This window comes from Mya arenaria, chromosome 9, assembly GCF_026914265.1.
Source record: "Mya arenaria isolate MELC-2E11 chromosome 9, ASM2691426v1".
Classification (NCBI taxonomy): domain Eukaryota; kingdom Metazoa; phylum Mollusca; class Bivalvia; order Myida; family Myidae; genus Mya; species Mya arenaria.
The window spans coordinates 21,344,913-21,364,642 of record NC_069130.1 but is presented as its reverse complement, the minus strand read 5'-3'; the positions used below and the strand labels follow the sequence as shown (position 1 = coordinate 21,364,642).

The 19,730-nt window shown below is 32.9% G+C and overlaps 2 protein-coding genes across 2 annotated transcripts in view; one reads left to right on the top strand and one right to left on the bottom strand.

Moving 5' to 3' along the window:
* The first annotated feature begins 579 nt into the window (after window positions 1-579).
* Window positions 580-19,730, top strand: part of LOC128245426 (uncharacterized) — a 39,352-nt gene continuing 20,201 nt past the window's right edge. Inside the window, exon 1 of the mRNA XM_052963562.1 lies at window positions 580-651. The gene's annotated coding sequence lies outside the window, so the exon portion shown is untranslated. The remainder of the gene's footprint in view (window positions 652-19,730) is intronic.
* Window positions 15,695-18,502, bottom strand: LOC128245850 (putative nuclease HARBI1). The gene is made up of 4 exons (XM_052964071.1): window positions 18,165-18,502; window positions 17,628-17,735; window positions 16,449-16,576; window positions 15,695-15,699 (listed from the first exon to the last, which is right to left on the bottom strand). The coding sequence occupies exons 1-4, from the start codon at window positions 18,488-18,490 to the stop codon at window positions 15,695-15,697; spliced, it is 567 nt and encodes a 188-aa protein (XP_052820031.1). The 5' UTR covers window positions 18,491-18,502.

Sequence of the window (19,730 nt, the reverse complement as noted above, 5' to 3'; positions counted from 1 at the left end):
CTCTTGCTTATGACAATTATGCGTGCAATCAATGATTTACAATGATTTTATTTGTTGTTTGTGTATCGATAAATGTTGCCTCGGGATATTCTATTCAATAAGCTAAAACGCATTATCCAATACCTTTCCTATTTCAAGTTTCCTTTTTTAACTCATTACAATACATACATACATGAACGGGTGGGGATGAAACAATACAAAACAAAGTCAATAAATAATTTGTACGTTATCAAATCCCAATTTTAAAAAGAAATACCTCTATTTTGAGTATCTTTATAGATACTATTTCTAATTACCAGAATAGAAAGATCATTTTTTCTTCTTGTGAAACAGAACATAAATTTTGATCATAAGAAAAATTTGATCCGAAAAAAACACAAATAGTTAAAGCGGATCTGTGCAAATCGATCGTCTGCTACACCTGCAGTTCTGGATGTATGGCCAGTCACTGTGTTTATCATAACGCGACTGCATGGATACCATTCTATATTAAGAATTTTCTAAAAATGCTATTAAGCAAAACGTGTTATGATACCGTTTAGTATTTTCAAACATCCATATCAAGTAAACGTGTTAAACGGTTTTGTAGCAAAGTTCGTGAAATTCCAAAGTGTATTTGTTTCATAACTGAGTTCACAAACATGAACAAAGGTAAGCTATATCAGATAATAACATATTTTTAATGAATACGAATTAACTGTTATGTATCTAATATATGTTTTCATTTCAAATAAACTCTTTTTGTTTATTGTGATATTTTACGCATTTTTTAAAATTAATTTTGATTTGACAATTTTTAAATTTGATATGAACATTCTTCTAATGAGATTTTTTTAAAAGAAGCATCTTTTAAAAAGACTGTTTTTTTTTCAAAAATACAGAAATGTTTTCACACTAAAACAGGTAACGAAACGCCATCAATGCTGTCGTATTTTATTTATTGTAGGGCGTCAGAATATATGATCAACAGGAACTGAGTTCTTGAGAACATTCGTTTAGACTATCTTGGTCGTCCTTGAATGTATTAAGCCAGATTTCTTGGGGCTTGCAACTAAACGCTCTTATAAAATATACAAATATCAACTTATATAAGATATCATTATAAAATTATTATTTAACAAAGTAAAACTACATAATGAAACATAAACCTGAAAATAACTCATCCGTTCATTTCAGTAGTAAGAATTTCCTTCTTTATCAAGTTGGTCAGCAGCTGGTCAGCAGCTGGTCAGCAGTATCCCTCTATTTCTATATCATCAGCTAATTGGTCAGCACTTAAGCATCATCTGAAATTATGTTTGTTTAAAGTAGGCCTCAACGCAAAAAATGAAAACATAGCAAGACCGTATTACACCCGAAAACAATCTGTATAATATTTTAAGCGTTTTAATTGTTGTGTTTACACCTAAAAGAGAATCTGTCTTACTTTTCTGGAAAAATCGTACACAGGGAAATTAAATTTTTCTAAACTATCACCTTTGTAGTGAATTCGGAAAGTGCCGTCTTTTTACAATAATGCAGAAGCTCTCGCCTGCAAAAGCAAACTAAAAGTATATCTTTGTCGTTCAATCTAAAGCGTACTCACCCCGTCAACGCAATACTACCCCGTGGTTGGACGGTGTTTATTTCAATTGCAGGCGGAGGCTGATTTTTACCATTTCGTGTTGTCACAAACACTGAACGACATAAATCAGCCTAAAAACACAATTTTACTTAGACAGTTGAATATATGTCAAATTTTAAAGATCTATCTAAAATTTGAATTAATTTTAAATCGCAATTGAAAGCCATTTCAAAGTCCAACAGATTACGTTGGCCAAAGCGGTAGTCAACTTCGGTTATTATATTGCGGTCCATATCCAATCGAAACGTGATTTCCAAGCATTTAAATGTGTTTACTGGCCTGAAGCCAAACATATTTTATCTATATTTTTTTGTAGCCACACACCTGACATTTAGGTTTAAAACGGACCAATTTAAAAACAGGAAGTGGCAGCTTTAGAACAATCCAAGCTACAAAAATTAATCATAAACAAACCCGACTTGGCTATGATGGTTTAAAATGTTACACTGGAAACTGTCAAGTTTTACCAAAAAGATTCTGCCTTTTCTCATCTCTTTTATTTAATGTTAATGTAATAATGATACATTAACAAAAACAATAGTTTTTCTATACATGATCACCGAGGGGCAAATAACCGAGATCCTGAACCTACTATCATTTTCTGCCGCCACCAAGAGAATATTTAGACTCAATAATTTGAACAGGATCTTAACCATTTTACTGTGTTAAACATTTAATGACTGACATTGAGATGTTTTATTCAAAGCAATGGTACTGACTTTAAACTCCTAATATGCATGATCTTCTTTCAATAATGCATTTGTCAATCATATTTGATAACATTTTAAACTTCCATAAAACGACGCGTTATTGTAATTGTAGTCAAAACTTGTACGGACACTTTTTAGTGTTCAATGACGCTAAATTTACTTGTTTAAAACTGTTCTGCTATGTCTTTACACAAGAGAACAAACCCCATTAAACTTCCATGTATATAATTTGTATCACTGATGCAAGTAAATGTACACTAAATGCATTTGTGAATTTTTTAATGATTGCCTCACTGTTTACACAATAAATGGTCGAGTTACAGATAAATGCTAATTACAAAATGTAAAGCATGCCAATGATTTTACAAATTTCGATAATCAATACCTTTGATTGTCCAACTGGTTTTAAATTGCACGACGCTTTACGCCTCCTTGATTTCCATTCATTAAACACAGATATTTGTTTGAACCAGGCCTGTCCTGTTTAACAATTGGAAATTATACAGTTTAGAGTATTAGAAATGGAGGAATGCAGTAAGTAGAAATTATTTTTATTTTTACTTTATTTTACTAGTTTTCTATGTGCGTATAGAAGGACGAATTAAACCCGTGAATTCATAACGTTTGTATTAATATTGTGTATAAGTTAAACGGTTGATAGATTTACAGTTTATGTATAACTCATAATCGATATTTAAAGTTGATTATATTAAATTATATAGCTATAGTTGTTAAATCTGTGATATGAATATGTAAATAGATTTATTTCATCTGTGACGCCATACATGGATATATAAGTCATTGGCCCGGTTGTTCAAAACTCTCGTTAAGGATTAAACGTTAACTATCATCGTTAAATGTTACGCTGTCAACGTTAAAATTAACGTTAACTTTAACGTTGACAAAAATGAGTTGTTCAAACTTAACACTTACGCTGACGGCGATAAATTAGGCGCTAACTTAACGACACTTCTAACGTTGGTCGCTGACACAGTTGGTGCTTTTCTCAACAACAGAAGAAAAGAGAGGATTAAATTATTTCTTTCGATCCACATGAAAAGTGTTGACTTAGAAATGCGATGCTGCTACTGTTTTGATATCAATGAAACAATTGTACAGCTGCTTGCCGAAGACTTTCAACGTAAGACTTAACGGTCAGAGCGGTGTCAGCACGGGAGCGAGCAAGTGTGGCTCTGAGGTGGTGAATTGATTAGATATGTCGACCATACTGTCCCTGACATTTGATACTATCCTCTGACTGGTCACTGCAAGTTAAATCACCAACCACCTGTCGCACATTTGATACAATAAGTGCAGTGTTTTTAAGTACCTGTTACTATGTTACTTACACATTTATTTACATTACCAAACTGAATCAGTAATTGTAAACAGGCTATGAAATGATTATGGTTACCAAATAATTGCAGAATATTTACCTGCATAAATGACCCTGAGGTGAAATATCTCCATGATGACAGATTGGGCTTCCACAAATGCACTGTCAATGTGACAAGTGTGGTAGACCACTCACTTTCCTATTTCCATAGAGGAAGCCACTACAAGTACAGTTTTAAATCCAATTTATCTAATTAAAAAATATTTTCTTCCACTGTTTACATCATCCGAACGCTTGAAATTACGACACAGATAAGTCGGTAAATTAGAGACGGTCGGACACTTCACCCCAATAATAAATCGCCCCTTTTATGGATCAACCTCTTTCACTTCAATTAACAGGTTAACAGGTTAACTGTTTATCTTATCAAAATACAAATAAGCATGAATATTGCATTAGAATCACCAGTTTTGAACAACATAATTGTGAAAATGCAACATGAAAGAATTGCAAAATTTAATTTGAGGAGGTTCCAGTTAAACTCCCCATACCTGTTTAATAAAGCCTAATATTTTCCATTTCTGTTGTGATCCCCATTTTTATATCATGTTCTGTTTATATATGTAAAGCATGTTTTTGCTCCAATGTTGACATATTTTACAAATTAAGTTTTTTAAGCTGCCCTTTGTGGTATAAATATTGCACATGGGTGCACAAGTTTGGTCTTAAAGCACTGTATATCCCCTGTTTGGTCTATTTAATCGAACACCATTTAAGTGTTTATACTTATCACGCAGATTAAATTAAAGCATTAATCCACTTTACATTTGATAAGTCAATGCAAAGTTAACTAGATTCTTATACTAGTAATTTAAAAAAAACATCAATAATAGGACGGTATTAAAAATGCTCAACTGATATCCTAGTTAAGGGCAAGTAGTTCAGTCAACATGAATATTTAGTGTAATGTAACCTCAAATCATTTTTTCCCCTTTTTTTCGTTGTGGTTAAAACATGGCCTTGACATTCATGAAAAAAACAACAACGGATTTTTAGAAGCAGTAGTAGAATTTTGGTAATATATATATAGATATACCAGTGTATATATATCATGTTATATATACCTTTACGTATAACGGTTGGTTTACAAAACAAAACGCATCCTTAATTTTTATATCATTATTCATTTAATATTGACTAAAAATAGCAAAGTGATGAAATGAATAATGAAATACACCACTGCCTGTGACTTACTTATACAAGTTTAACATTTTAAGTGGATTTACCCTTCAAGTGGACGGGGTAAGTTTAATTGTAATTTCGCCGCATCAGACCACAGAAATTGTAAAGGATTATGGAAATACAAACAGGAAGTGAGCTTAACGCTGGTGTTAACGCCAACACGTAAGCGTTACATCAGTGTTAGCTAATGCTTACGCCTATAAATTTTTGAACAACAGGATAACGCTGATGTCGTTAGTTAACGTTAACGCTAACGGTTAACACTAACATGTCAGCGTAAGCGTAAGTAATTTAACGAGAGTTTTGAACAACCGGGCCATTGTATAATTTATCACGGGTCATGTTGGCCTATTTGAAATATTATCGTGTGATATATTTCTTTGAATAAACTTTCTTCTTCTCCTTCTTGTTACTAAGGAAGTCAATTGTATATTGTTTCTTTTTGCAATATTCTGCCTTCAATGTATAGGGTAAACACAGACTAGTTTAAAGGTATTTCGTGTCATTTTGAGACATGATATTTACACTTAATTTAGTATTTTGGTAAGGCATTGGGCCTAAAAAATAAATTGTGTGGTTCGGGTAACATGGCCCAAAAGAATAGGTAGGGTAGGTAGGGATTTTTTTATTTTTAGGTTTTTAGTTTGGTACAGGTTTGGTTGCTTTGTTTTTTTTTTCCTTTTTCAACAGAATTTCAGTTATATAAGAACATTGCTGAGCATCGATGCAGTTAGGTGGTGTGTCAGTGCCAGTTTTGTTGTCATTCGTCACACACCTTCCGAAAGCAAAACATATTGATAATTAAATGTGACAATACTGACCTGCTTCAGCATCTCAAAAACATTTCTGTGTCATTCTCCAAGAAGTAAAGTTATGAATATTTTATAAACTGTACAAATAGCAACATACCCAGGTTTCAGTCCAAGTTTAAAAGTAAGTCACATTTTGTCAGGCACCAGCCTATCATCAGAACTCTTAGTATTTTATATTTCCTTTCTATACTAGTAGTATATTTGCCTTGCTGCTATTTTAATAAAACTTTGTTTCATGATTGCATTTACAAAATAAAAAGTTTCATTTCTAGAAAATATCAATATGAAACATAGAACTTGTTAAATACTCTATTCTTGCAAATGTGATATTCAAGAGGAGGTAAATAAACAAAGTTCTCCGTGATACATACACTTAGTTTCATTCGAAACCTTTACTAGGACACGATATTGTCATATCTACAATAAATTCGAGACATGCTTCGAAGTAATTTAATTTGCTATCAAAAATGGGAAGATTTAGGAGGGATGTCAAGTTAGATATTTAAAAGTTTTACAACGATGAAACAATTTTTGAGTCACTTAATATCATTAATGTTAGAAATACTGCATGTTCTGGGGCGTAAGCACTTCGTGACTCATGAATGTAGCGGAATCATATTGCTGTTTTCAAACGTTTTTTAAAGAGTTGAGTATTTCCGTTTTTGATGAACGAAAGTTTTTGTTATCGTTTGCTTGATTGATATTCTATTCATCGACAACATCTATGCATTACGAAATGAAATGCTTTATTATTGTATTGCATGATTATATCTGCATCGTCTCTCTGGTTTAATTAAACTGAACTCATTGAGTGGAACGAGAAATGTGAGAACAATAGGCTATCCTCTCATATTTCAGGTTATATTGAATATAACCATCGTAAAACTGTTTGTTTTAGAAGATAGACATGAAGGATTGCAATAGGAAGAGAGTATATCGATTCGTTCATTGCTTTAATATGACATTGTGAATGCAATTTTTGTATTAGTATTAAGCATAAGATATATGGTTTCATGAGCATGATATATTCATATGATACATGAACAAAAAACTATGCATACATGGCTTCGTGCAGTTTTGTGCTTTATAACAACAATTAATTAGGCATTTCAAATAGCGAATTAAACAGAGTTTGAACTTATAATCTTCTAGTCTGATGTATTGCCATCCGATTTTTAAGTCAGGTTAGGCAGCCGTTTAAGCTTTGTTCCAGTTAATTGTATCAGATGATGTTAACAATACTAGCCTTGTAGCTAGGCACTTCTCAGTCTAAAAGTTTACAAAACAACATGGCCTGTAATATTTAATAAAACAATGATAATTGTCAACCCCTGGATGATGGGTTCTAAAGTAAACCTGTGAGAAAAGGTGCTACTGGTATGGTGCTTGAACCCACGACCATGTGAACACTCGCAAATAGCTAACCGGGTAACTGATTTTTAGGCAATTCCCAGCTTGGCTCTTCAATTGACTGGTGCGTTATGCATTATAAAGACAATAAATCAAATACTTGAATTAATTAGGCATTTCAAATAGCGAATTAAACAGTGTTTGAACTTATAATCTTCTAGTCTGATGTATTGCCATCCGATTTTTAAGTCAGGTTAGGCAGCCATTTAAGCTTTGTTCCAGTTAATTGTATCAGATGATGTTAACAATACTAGCCTTGTAGCTAGGCACTTCTCAATCGGAAAGTTTACAAAACAACATGGCCTTTAACATTTAATAAAACAATGATAATTGTCAACCCCTGGATGATGGATTCTAAAGTAAACCTGTGAGAAAATGTGCTACTGGTATGGTTCTTGAATCCACGACCATGTGAACACTCGCATAGAGCTAACCGGGTAACTGATTTTTAGGCAGTTCCCAGCTTAGCTCTACAATTGACTGGTGCGTTATGCATTATAAAGACAATAAATCAAATACTTGAAGCACTAGTCCAAATAATAGTAACTTGACTGATCTTTTCACAAATTTTGAAATGGCATATCCTTCACATACATTTTTTTTCTGTACCAAAAGTGGGTAGTTATTCCGATTGGGATTCCGGGTTATAGCATCTTGCGACTATAAAATGTTATTAAATCAAGAAATATTATACGATAATGATATAAAATATGAGTTAAGAAAAAACAATCGGAGTTTGATGAGTGTTTTTCTTCATTTCATACTGTCAAAACATAATGATATTAACTGTTATACATGAAGAGCACCTGCAAGGCTGCAGTGCATAGATTTACAACAATCGGAGCCTTTTGGCCATGGCCGAGTTGTTACAATTATATATACAAGGTGACTGGTCTATTTCGAAGTATACCTGAGATTGTCGAGTTGTTATGCTAGACAAAATATCTTTGCACTTGCATGGTAAAAACTAAAATACGAATATAAACAAATATAAATATAAAGATATTAAATATCTATTTCAAACATATAATACTTATCTAACTACAATATCAATATCCTTCAACCCCTAGTCTAAAATAATAGACGTGTTATATGGGATTCTTCCAATCCCTAACGTCTAAACGGGTTTGTGCAAAAACCGGGGGGATTTGAAAAATATTGAAATTGTATTTAGTGAAGTACAGTACACTCAACGAGTTAGACCCACTTTCCTCGCTCACTCCGAGGAATAAAGTCAATGATCGCGGAATTCCTCCGAGGGTAAAACTGTTGCCTTCGCTAAAATCCCACCGAGTTCCATCGTGTGGCTGGTTTACCGCCCAGTCTAATATGCACGATAGCGTTGAAAATCATCCGATTTTATGACCCAGCGTGGGAAATCTGTGTCTTATCAGAAAAGCACGAAATCCTCTTGTTCAGAAGTTATTTGTTTTTATGCTTATGTACATTGTTAATCGTACAAGATTCTTACCAGCGTTTAATTTGTGTCCGTTAACGCCAATTGAATATTGTCTTGATTTGTTAATAGTAAACATTGAATCATTGATGTATTCCACTAATTGTATTGCATCATAAAACAGCCGACATATTACACGATTCTAAACCATGAACTCTGACGTCACGCGTGTGATCAATACAATACAATATAAGGAATATGCTATTTATTATTGGTGGTTTAAAATAGCTATGACATTTTAGGGAAGTTTTCAACAGAAAACGAGGCAAGAAGGCCTTCAACCATGCGCTCTAAACATTGAACGCGTGTTTGACCTCCTGATTTTCCGAAAATGTGTAATAGGTTACCTAGCCTTTTTCGGGTGCAATGTGTTTATTAATGTATTCAGTCAATAGTAAAAAAAATTTTATAAAATGTATGTGCAAATAGTGAAATACGACTGCATTCTTGCGTTAAGCTAACTTCGTGCAAAACAGGCAGTGAAAAAAAATAATAGCAATTTACTGAAGCCGTCATAATCGATTGAAATTTTTAATAAAAAAATAACTTTAGCGAAGATTCTTATCAAGTGTCCGCAGAGTTTCGCGGAGGTTACCCCTCCGAGGAACGCCGTGTTCGTAATTCTTCGGTCGACTGATCACCCTCCGAGGGCCTTAAATTACAATTCCGAGGAACGCGGACAGACGATAAAATCGTTGTGTTGGCTGCGATATCAAAATTCCGCGGAGGGAAACAGAAAGTTCCGATTGTTGTAAAACTGTGAACTGCAGCTTTACATGTGTTCTTCATGTATATATCGTAATGTTTTGACAGAATGAAATGAAGAAAACCCCCATCAAACTCATAATTATTCTTTGGAATACTTTTCATCTACTCTTAAACAAAGCATTAACCCCAACACAATTTCATTCTACCTGGCTCATGAATATCAAAATGTATTCAGTCTTCTTGAAACAAATCATTAACCCCAGCATGATTTCCATCTACTTGGCTCATGAATATCAGAATACTTTCCATCCATTTTAAACAAATAATTAACTGCAGCATATATTTCATCTTCTTGGCTCATGAATACCAGAATAATTTCCATCTACTAGGCTCATAAATATGAAAATGTCTTATATTTACTCTTAAACAAATCATGAACCCCAGCATGATTTCCTTCTACTTGGCTTATGAATATCAGAATACTTTTCTTCTACTTTTAAACAAATCATTAACCCGAGCCCATAATTTCAATCTACTTGGCTCATGAATATCAGAATACTTTCCATCTACTATAAACAAATCATTAACCCCAGCATGTTTTCCATCTAAATGGCTCATGAATTTCAGAATAACTTTCATCCACTCCAAAAAAAAATCATTAACCCCAGCATGATTTCCATTTACTTAGCTAATGAATATTACAATGATTTCCATCTTATCTGATTTCTATCTATTTCTTATCCATTAGTTACTTGTAGAAGTAACCAGCATGGCAACCATGACAATGATGACACCATCTGCTTTCTATGACTTGCTAATAGCTAATAACTATTCATACTGCTTAGCCAGTCAAAAACACCAGCATGGCTTAACTGACATATCCTATGAATACCAAAATGACTTAAATTGAGTTACTTCTTCGCTAGTCATAAACACACCAGCATGACTTCAAACTGTATAGCTCATGAATATCAGAATGACTTTACATTAAGCTACTTCTCAGAAATTTATAAACACCAGCATGAACTCGACTACAGCGTTCATGAATATCCAAATGATCAATAGATCTACTTCTTCCTAGTCAAAATCATCAGGATGACTTCAAACACCAGAGTTCTTGAATATCAAAATGACTTCGATAGATCTTCGCCAGTCATAAACACCACAATGGCTTGAAACTATATAGCTCATGAACATCAGAATTTCATCCATAAGATTTAGTTCACATCAGCACGAATTCAAACTTTAGAACTCATGAATGTCGAAATGATTTCAATAGATCTACTTTTTTGCTATTGAAGATCATTCAATCAAGCGAAAGCTCATAAATATCACACGAACAAAAAGAAAGAAGGAATTTATTTTTGACTGGGAGAGTGTCAAGAAATGCAATAAATCGGTTGCAAAATAGCTTTCATTGGATAAAGTTTTCCGCTGGAAATAAGCGTGTTATAGGATACGAAATATTCAGTTAAAGTATATAACATTCTTCTTGAAATGGTAGGGGAATGAATTTGTGTTTTCCCCATTCATGATGAACCTTAATCATTAGATCAATTGCCTTTGTTTTTCATTAGTTTATTTAAGTTATGATTCTGTGTATAAAACATGTCAATATTGCCAAAATATGAAATTTCAACATGCAAACTCATTTTACCATAAAAAGCCCATGAAATATAACTAAATAATAAATATTTACAAATAAAAACTACTAAGGGAAACAATATTCTTGTAAAAACACACATTCTTTTCCTGCTTTAAAATGATGAACTTTACACGGAAAACTAAATTCTTAAAAGGGATATTTAAGTTTGAAACTTAAATTCACTTTCCTAATCATATTTTTTTCTTAAAGCAAGAGCCTAAAAAAACTATCAAACTTTTCAATTCTTTTTCCCAAATATATGACTTGTTTATCTTATGGACAATATATCATACAAATTATTTATATAGATGAATAAATAGGTCTAAAGGAATAAAACATGAGATATTGTTCGTAATAGTGATGTTTAAACATGCATTTTTTCATTATATTGGGAGTTTATTTTAAAAACAAATCATTTTTCATCAATTTGACTGTCTCTCCTCAAAAACAATGTTAAATAATCGTAATGTCATCAATGCTATCATCATGATATTGGAGTTACATCCCATCCCGATTGACTCAAAGTTTTCTGTGCAAAACGGTTGTAAGTGCAGTTACAACCTTTTTGCACAAAAATAAATTGCCATTTTCAGATACAACCTTTTGACAAATATGGCTTTATAAACATTTATCCTTTAGATTACAGAGCTATTTTTTTAGATATTATGGAGGCTTGTAAAATAGGTTAAAACATATAAAAATATCACTTTTGGAAAAACTGTCAGTTACAACCGTTTTGCGCTAGGCCCGCGATATGTTCTTTTTTGATGGTTGAGACGTTTCAGGATAAACAACAATTAAAATAATTTTAGTGAATAATCAACTCTGACTTGAAAGTAACATGAAGACGTTGCTGTGAAGGATTTTCCATATCGTTTTTTTTTAATCGTAAAAAAGTCCGTCAACGTACAAATATTTGGACTACGAGATGTAGTTCTGCTCGATGTACCTTCGTGTCTGAAATCGATCACTTCCTGGCAGCTCATTCCAGGATTGTCTCCATCTAAATTTTACATCTTTAGACGCATACTTTGATGCCATTTTAGATTCGACTGATGTTGAAGCAATAAATTTACGGGTCGGTTATTTTGTAGAGTAACGTGTTCGAAGTAACATTCAATTTCATTTCCGCATAATCGCCGCCATATTGTATGACTATAAAAACTACACCCTATAGTACAGAATAATAATAGGCATAACTTTGACATGCTGTGACAGTTATAATCCGAATGACTTACTCAAACAAATACAATATTTCGCTTGCTGCAGACAAAAATCATTAGAAACATAAAAAATATTTAACAAAATATTACCTGACATGAACTCTTTAACCGCGTATGATTTAATTCTTAATTAGCTTTCATTCAATAAAGCTCATCAGATTACAAGTACAACTCTTCTAAGAGTAACACTCAATGTTTTGTCATGACATAATGCAATAACGCGTTAAATACACATAAGCAAGTACTTGACGTCCCACATTCACGTAAGTAGTTCTGTTGCTATGCAGGTGGTGTGTATTAATATATTCATGTTCAATATGTCGTGTCAGGGGACTAGTCGCGTTTCTGAAATACCGCTCTCTAAAGACTGTCGGCTTGCAGACGACAGACTAAAAACGACCCTGTTATTGCTATTTAAGGGGCACACTAAAGATTACACTTGAAAGATGCTAAAAAGGAGAAAAAATTATTATGTTTACCTCATTGGACTTTAATCTTCAAAACAAAAACAAAACTTATGATGTATGTACACATATTTTGGTGATTTTTTAACTGTAGTGTGGCCACGTAATTTTTTATTATAAACCCCATTTATTCAGGCTACTATGATTTTAACTGTACATAAATCATACGTTTTTTACTTGTTATTAAAATCAAATGAGTTGAAAATAATAATACACATTTGTCAGCGAAATAACAACAGTAAAAAATATCAATTTGATATGATCACTCGAATTTAAGGAGTAAAAAAATATCAACTTAAAGAACTACTTTTAAAATCCATTATAGTAACTTCCCTTGATCAAAACTAACCACATCATATTTGAACGAGAAAAGATTGCCAAAATTAATAATTTGATATATAAAAAAGTTGCATCAGTTTAAATAAAGATATATTTGGAAGCAAAACACATACCATTTATTAGAAAAACGGTGTTTTAACTGATTTTTGACGCCGAATGGTCGAACATATGCCTCCAAACTTTCGATGTTATATCATCTATCAAACATATTTTGAAATTGTTTGACTTTGTAATAAGAACTGCCCGGATAGTTCACACAACAATAGAATGATGATGTTTGCTTACTCCACACACGCCTTAAAAATTGTCAACAACCTAGCCTGGGGCCGTATTCAATATACATCTTAGATCTGTCCTTACAATTTGATAAAATCCTTATTTCTTAATCTTACGGAAGGTTAGAGTCGATCTTATTTATTAGTTATATTCAAAACTAATCTTGTTCTAAATCTTCCGAAAGGATAACCTCAAATCTAAGATCGAATCTAAGAAATCGTTGTCAAGCACAGGCAAGTGCGTGCCGGAATTTCTTTCTATTAATAGCTCCGGAAGTGACGAAAGGTTTCCCCGGTATGTTTAAAATAGCACGCGCGAACCTTATCGAAGACTGCAGACGATCGAAATGGCCGCTCCGATCGCTTTTTCGGAAAAGAAGGATCGTAATCCTAATATTACACCGGCCGATTGCATTCTGCTGTGCGAGGTTATGGGTGGACGGTCTAGTGTTGACAAGAAACTAACCAACTACGCCGTATATAAGGCTAAATCTGTTCCTTGTAAGTATTTGTTTAGGTTTGAAACATTTGTTTACATTCTGTTTGACTTAAAACGGTACTCCGCATTTTGTTAAACATTTTACATTTTTAACATTAGACATGTTGTGATGTACTAAGGGACGTGTTATTGTGTATTTTTGGTCACTAAACATGGTTTGTTTACATCCCCACATTGGGAATTCGGGGAGGGGATACCCATCTGTTTTCGTATACAGTACATGTATATTTTTTATAAGTTATTATATTGAGAATGCTATTTTCTTGACAGTCCACAAGGGCACACGTTAAACTTTATGTGTATAAGTGATGAACATTTTATCAATAAATATAAACTATCATAAAGAATACTTTTATCTACCCACATGTCCTTTTATATTGTTTTGTAATATCAGGCGATTTGTATTTATTTAATGTTAATTATGTAACTATTTAAATGCATCATTAAAATTTGCAGGGATAACATCAACAGTGAAAAAAGAGCTTTGGCAACACATAAAAGATGATTTTAATGCACAGTCGCATTACCCACGGTCATCTGCAGACCTGTCAAAGAAGTGGGATAACTTGGCCCAAACACACCGGGCCAAGTACAGTGACTACATAAGAGATGCCACCAAGACAGGTTATTACATAATGATAATATTATTGCATACCATAAAATGAGTTTCATAAGCATTTTCAAATTATGTCTTCATTTCTGTCTTAAAATCTCAAAAACCTGCTTTCTTTCCTGTGTGTTCCATACCAATATTAAATGTTTTGATCAATCTGAGGGTAAACATTAAATCATAATATTAAGTCAAAAATATATATCTCATAATATTATTAAATCAAGACAATGTGATATTGGTGATTGTATTCATTAAGAACATAGTGTTGTGTTTTTGAACCTTTTACAAATAAAATGTCTTAACAGGAGCAGCAGGTGGACGAAAGAACCCACTGAACCCTGTGACCGAGGCTGTAATGGATGTTGTTGGTCGTCAGACCGTTAACATTCATGGCATAATGCCAGCTGCGACAGGGTTCGACACTACATGGATGCAGTGTACAAGGTTGTTATCATGTTATATATTATTAGTACATGTTTTATTAGTATAACAAAAACAAATTAGCTATTCTCTGTATTCCATGCCATGTATGTAAAATTGAAGTTATTATAGTGATTTTATCAATGCCTATTTTCCATATTATATATCTGAATGAAAAAAAATTGTTTTAACTTAACAACATATATTTTAATGTGATATGCTTATATATCAAAAAGTGCTGACTGAATAAATGTACTAAAACACAATGTGTGGCACTGCAATTCACCAAACATTGTCAGAAAATTGAAAAATTCTGCCAAGAAAGATTGAATAGTTAAAAGAAGTAATATCTTTATTATATGGCATTATATTTCAGTGTTGGGTCATCACCATCCAGTGTAAGCGTACTAACAAGTCAACCAACATCTGCTTTCCATATAAATCCGTAAGAATTACAACAGAAAACATTTCATTTTTGTTATACAATTACTACCGAGAAGCTCAGCCCAAAAATCGTTATATAATCAATCCGTTCCTGATAGTTTCACCATTTCACAGAAATGACAGGAAACAACACACATTTAGTTTCATTTTTACCAAAACATGTGGCAAAAGAACATCAAAATTATCTATAAAAAAACTTGAAACATTGTAATTAGTGGTGATATGTAAACAAGGGTTTGAAACACTTGCATGCAATTTAATGAAGTACAAGTTTCATGTAAAAATGCATATACATGCTACATTTCAGACTGCCCCAAATAACAGATGTGAGGGAAGATGCTGTTACTCCACATAGTTCTGAAGCACAGACGTTTCCAGAATTCCAGCAAGTCTTAAATGTGGACACTATCTTTTCTTCAAATGACATTTCATGCTCCAATCAATGTTCACACTGTAAACTATGCTTGGAAGTGATCAACCTGAAAAAAAGAAAGTTGGAGTTAGAGGTGGCACTGCTGGAAAAAAAATTAATGACAAATTAAACTTTTTAGATATTGACATGCATTATTTGTGTACCAGTATTTTTTTTCAACTGTTTAAGCACAATATTTTACTCATATCTGCAGAAGTATTACCTTGATAATGTGACATTTTCAAGTTGATAATTACCAGGCATACTTTATAGTGTATTGTTCTACCATCATATGTGTTGTATTCAATTTCATTTAACATCTTTTATGTATATGAGTCATAACTATACTTACTAATTTTAAATGACATTCTACATTAATCAAAACTGTACAAATCAAACTCTTGCATGATATTCAATGTTTAAATTAATTATGGATAAGAAAGTATTTCAAATGTAACTGTCTGTAGTGATGAAATGACTCATTCAGAGATTTTGGTTGCAAATAGTTGTTGTATTGCCATTGGTAAAACTTATTCATTTAACATAACTTTCATGAACAAATAACAAAATAAAGTTTGTGAAACATTTGAAGGTACAAGCACAGAAAAAAATGTAAAACTGTCAATGTTATATTTGCTTCTGCTTTTTTGGTGCCATTGAATATGTGTAACTGTTTCAAATGCCTAATGGTAACATAGACTTAAACACATGACAGTATTGGTTTAACAAAATATGCCCGAGTCCCTCTAACAACTTGAATGGGGTTTAACAACATACGGAAATATGTAGCAGCAAAATAATCTCTGTATCGCAAACCGGGCATTTGGTCTTGTGGCCTTGGATCACCATTGTTGTTATATCCATTGTCATCATCTTGGTTGTCAGCAAATGGAATCCCTCTTGCTTTACACAGGTTGTGCAACACAGCACAAGTGATGACTACTCTATGATAAAAATGATTAAATATTTAAAACATAAGAAAACATTTTATATGTATAATTTGAATTTGCATCTGACAGATTTAACCTTTAACACCATTCAGTTACTTCCCCCTGCTTTTTTCATGAACAAGCATCAAAATAAGACAGTCATATAAAATATATATAATATATAAATCAAGTCTATGTCTATTATGAAATATTTTCAATTCCAAAAGCTTCTATTTATTACTGAATATTGGTGGTTTAATTGTAGTAAGATTTCCTTTTTACAGATGATGTCATAGGATAATATATGATGTCATAACAACCATTTGCTTTGCATTGCATTACCCCATATCTAAATGCTTTTCAACAAGATTCATTTTCCATATATACATCATGTACATGAGACTTTATTGTGCACTTACTATAACTCAACTTTATAAAGATGATGTTTTAAGGAATCAAACCCCTACTTGGCCGATCACTCAAAACCTTGTTTAAATCAACAACATGATTAACGACATTGTTGTTAATCTTTAAACATGAACTGTTTGATAATGTGATAAAATATTCAAGTAATAAAAGATCTACATAATCATAACTGTTTCCACTAATCTTTCAGAGTGGTAACAATTTGAATGTTAACAGCCATGTTGTTAATCATGTCAACTTAAACTAAGTTCTGACAGATTGGCACAATATGTCAGTGTTTGATGCCTGATGACCCCTATCATTGTGGTGTCAATGTTCAATAGCTTTGCCCATTATGTATTTGTTTTGTAATTTTTTAAAGTTGTTTGCTGGTTTCCATTTCTCTGGTGTGTTTGGTGGTCGTTTGATGTTATTTATAAAATTCAGTTGTTCATTTTACATATTTGTAACCAGTAAGATGCCAATATCAAAACAACTATACTTAAATAAAGTCCGGTATAAACTCAATCAACTTTTAGCTTTAGATATACAAATCTAACAAAGCGTTTTTCATTTGTGATGGTTCGGATACCTTAATATACATTTCATGTAGAGAATATAATCGTCAAACAGTTGTTTGAATCATAAGGGTGCTTCTTACTTGTAGGCTTTTTCTGGTGAAAGGGTAATCTCTGTATGGAGCACACCAAATCTCCTCTTCAGCTGTCCAATGGCTTTCTCTACCCTGGATCTTGTTGTTTTGTGGCTTCTGCAATGCATTTAAAAGTTTAATGGAACTTTTGTTATGTTAATAAGGAATGTCAGTATTAAGTAATGAATAAATTATAGAAATTGTTAATATTAACTATCTACAAAGAAATTTGTTGACAGAACATGTTTTATCAATGTCTGATATTCCCTTTCAAGATGAAAACAGTTTAATCATTTTATACATTTTTACATGTACATTTTAAGCTTTCATTCTGTGATGATATGGGACTTATAGTATAGTGATATTTAGAGCCAGTGATTGTTACTAATTTTGATTATCACTTCAAAGAACTGTGATTGTTTAAATGTTGATATTTAATTATACTGTGATCATATTATACAACTGTTTGCCAAACTTATCTTTTAACAAAATTAAAAAGTAAATGTTAATATGAAAAATAAATACAATTAAGCCATTACTGCATACCTGTTGTAAGCTTCTTGTGCTAAACCTTGGGGGTTCAGATATGGTGTAAGCAGCCATCGCGTACTAGGATAGCCGCTATCACCCAGTAGATGGAACTGTTCATGGCCTCCAAACCCATTATCTAAGAGCTGGGATAGGCCACTTTCTCGCAAAATTCTGGCATCGTGAACAGATCCCGACCAGCGGGCTACAATGTCGATGATTTTGTCTTCACCATCCACAACCACCTGCACGTTTACGCTATGAAACTGTTTCCTGTTTACATACATATATTCGTCTTCTGACGGTGCCCTAATTCTTATGTGGGTGCCATCTATGAGGCCCATCACTTTTGGGAAGTTTGCAATTCCCTCAAAAATTGTCGCGTTCCTCCTCAGATCAGCTGCATCTGTGGGGAAGGAAATGAACTGTTGTACCAGCCTTGGATCTGACAAGACATTCAGCATTTCTCCAAGTACTCTTGAAACAGTCGGTTGACTGACACCATGAATGTCGCAGTCATTCAGTTGGATTGGACCAGTCGCGAGATACCTTAAGGTTATAAGTAGTTTGTGCCTTGCAGAGATGGCATGGTTTCGATACGCTTTTGGCGTTATTTGTCTTGATAATATGTTTTCCACATAATCGATCCCATCACGATCAAGACGGTATCGATCAATGATTTCAATGTTTGTCAAATCATCCAGATTAGGTCTTCTCTCCATCTGTCAATTCAAGGGAAGAGAGTGATAAATGATTTTAGGACATGACTCATTGTATTATAGTATTACCAAACTGTATCACTTATGATTACTAGTATAATATTTTAAATTTAGTAATACTACATTCAGTATGTCCATTCCAGTACATCATTTTATGAAAGTTCATGATGTAATAAGGTTACAAAAAGAATCATGTACGTGGTATAAAATGAAGCTCAAATGAACTTGTAAATTTAAATGTAAAGAGAAGAACTGTAGACTTACTGGTATCGACAAAACAATCACAATGACACGAATCATTGCCTCCACAGACAATTTACCACTCACACCATATCTGTTTCCCACATATACACAAAAAAAGACTTAACAATCTATAAGAAGCTGCTTGTATGTCTAATACAATTACAGCTACATGAATCCTGTTCACAACAAACCTTTTTCTTAGTTTACAGATATTTAACATTCATAAAATACAAGACACAGATGTCACAGACTGCCATTCACGCTTATCAGTTGAAACCAGTATCCACTTTGCCTTTCAACAAAATATACCAATTTATTGCTTAACAATGGGCAATAACTCTCTGAATGACAAGAACGGAGTTATGGGCCCTGCAAACTGTATTCCATCTCAATAACATTTTCTGCACTTCTCATCACTATTTGTATAATAACAATGAAGTCAATTTTCTGTTATGCTCCAGACAAGAATTGAGAACATTAATAAACAAACGGCTACAACTCCTAAAATAATGCAGCCAGAGTAGTGGTAATGTGCCATGCATTTCGTCACAACAAGATATACTATGATGTTTGCGGTCAATATTTCAAAGCCTTTTTCAAGATATTCTAAAGACCTGAATTC

Excerpts from the sequence above, each read along its gene's own strand:
- LOC128245850 (XM_052964071.1), bottom strand. The coding sequence starts at position 18,490 with ATGGGCCTCATAGATGGCACCCACATAAGAATTAGGGCACCGTCAGAA. Across the intron at positions 17,736-18,164 it reads GCACAAGAAGCTTACAACAG|AAGCCACAAAACAACAAGAT; the intron begins GTATGCAGTAAT and ends AATGCATTGCAG. Across the intron at positions 16,577-17,627 it reads TCACCAGAAAAAGCCTACAA|AGTAGTCATCACTTGTGCTG; the intron begins GTAAGAAGCACC and ends TTTTTATCATAG.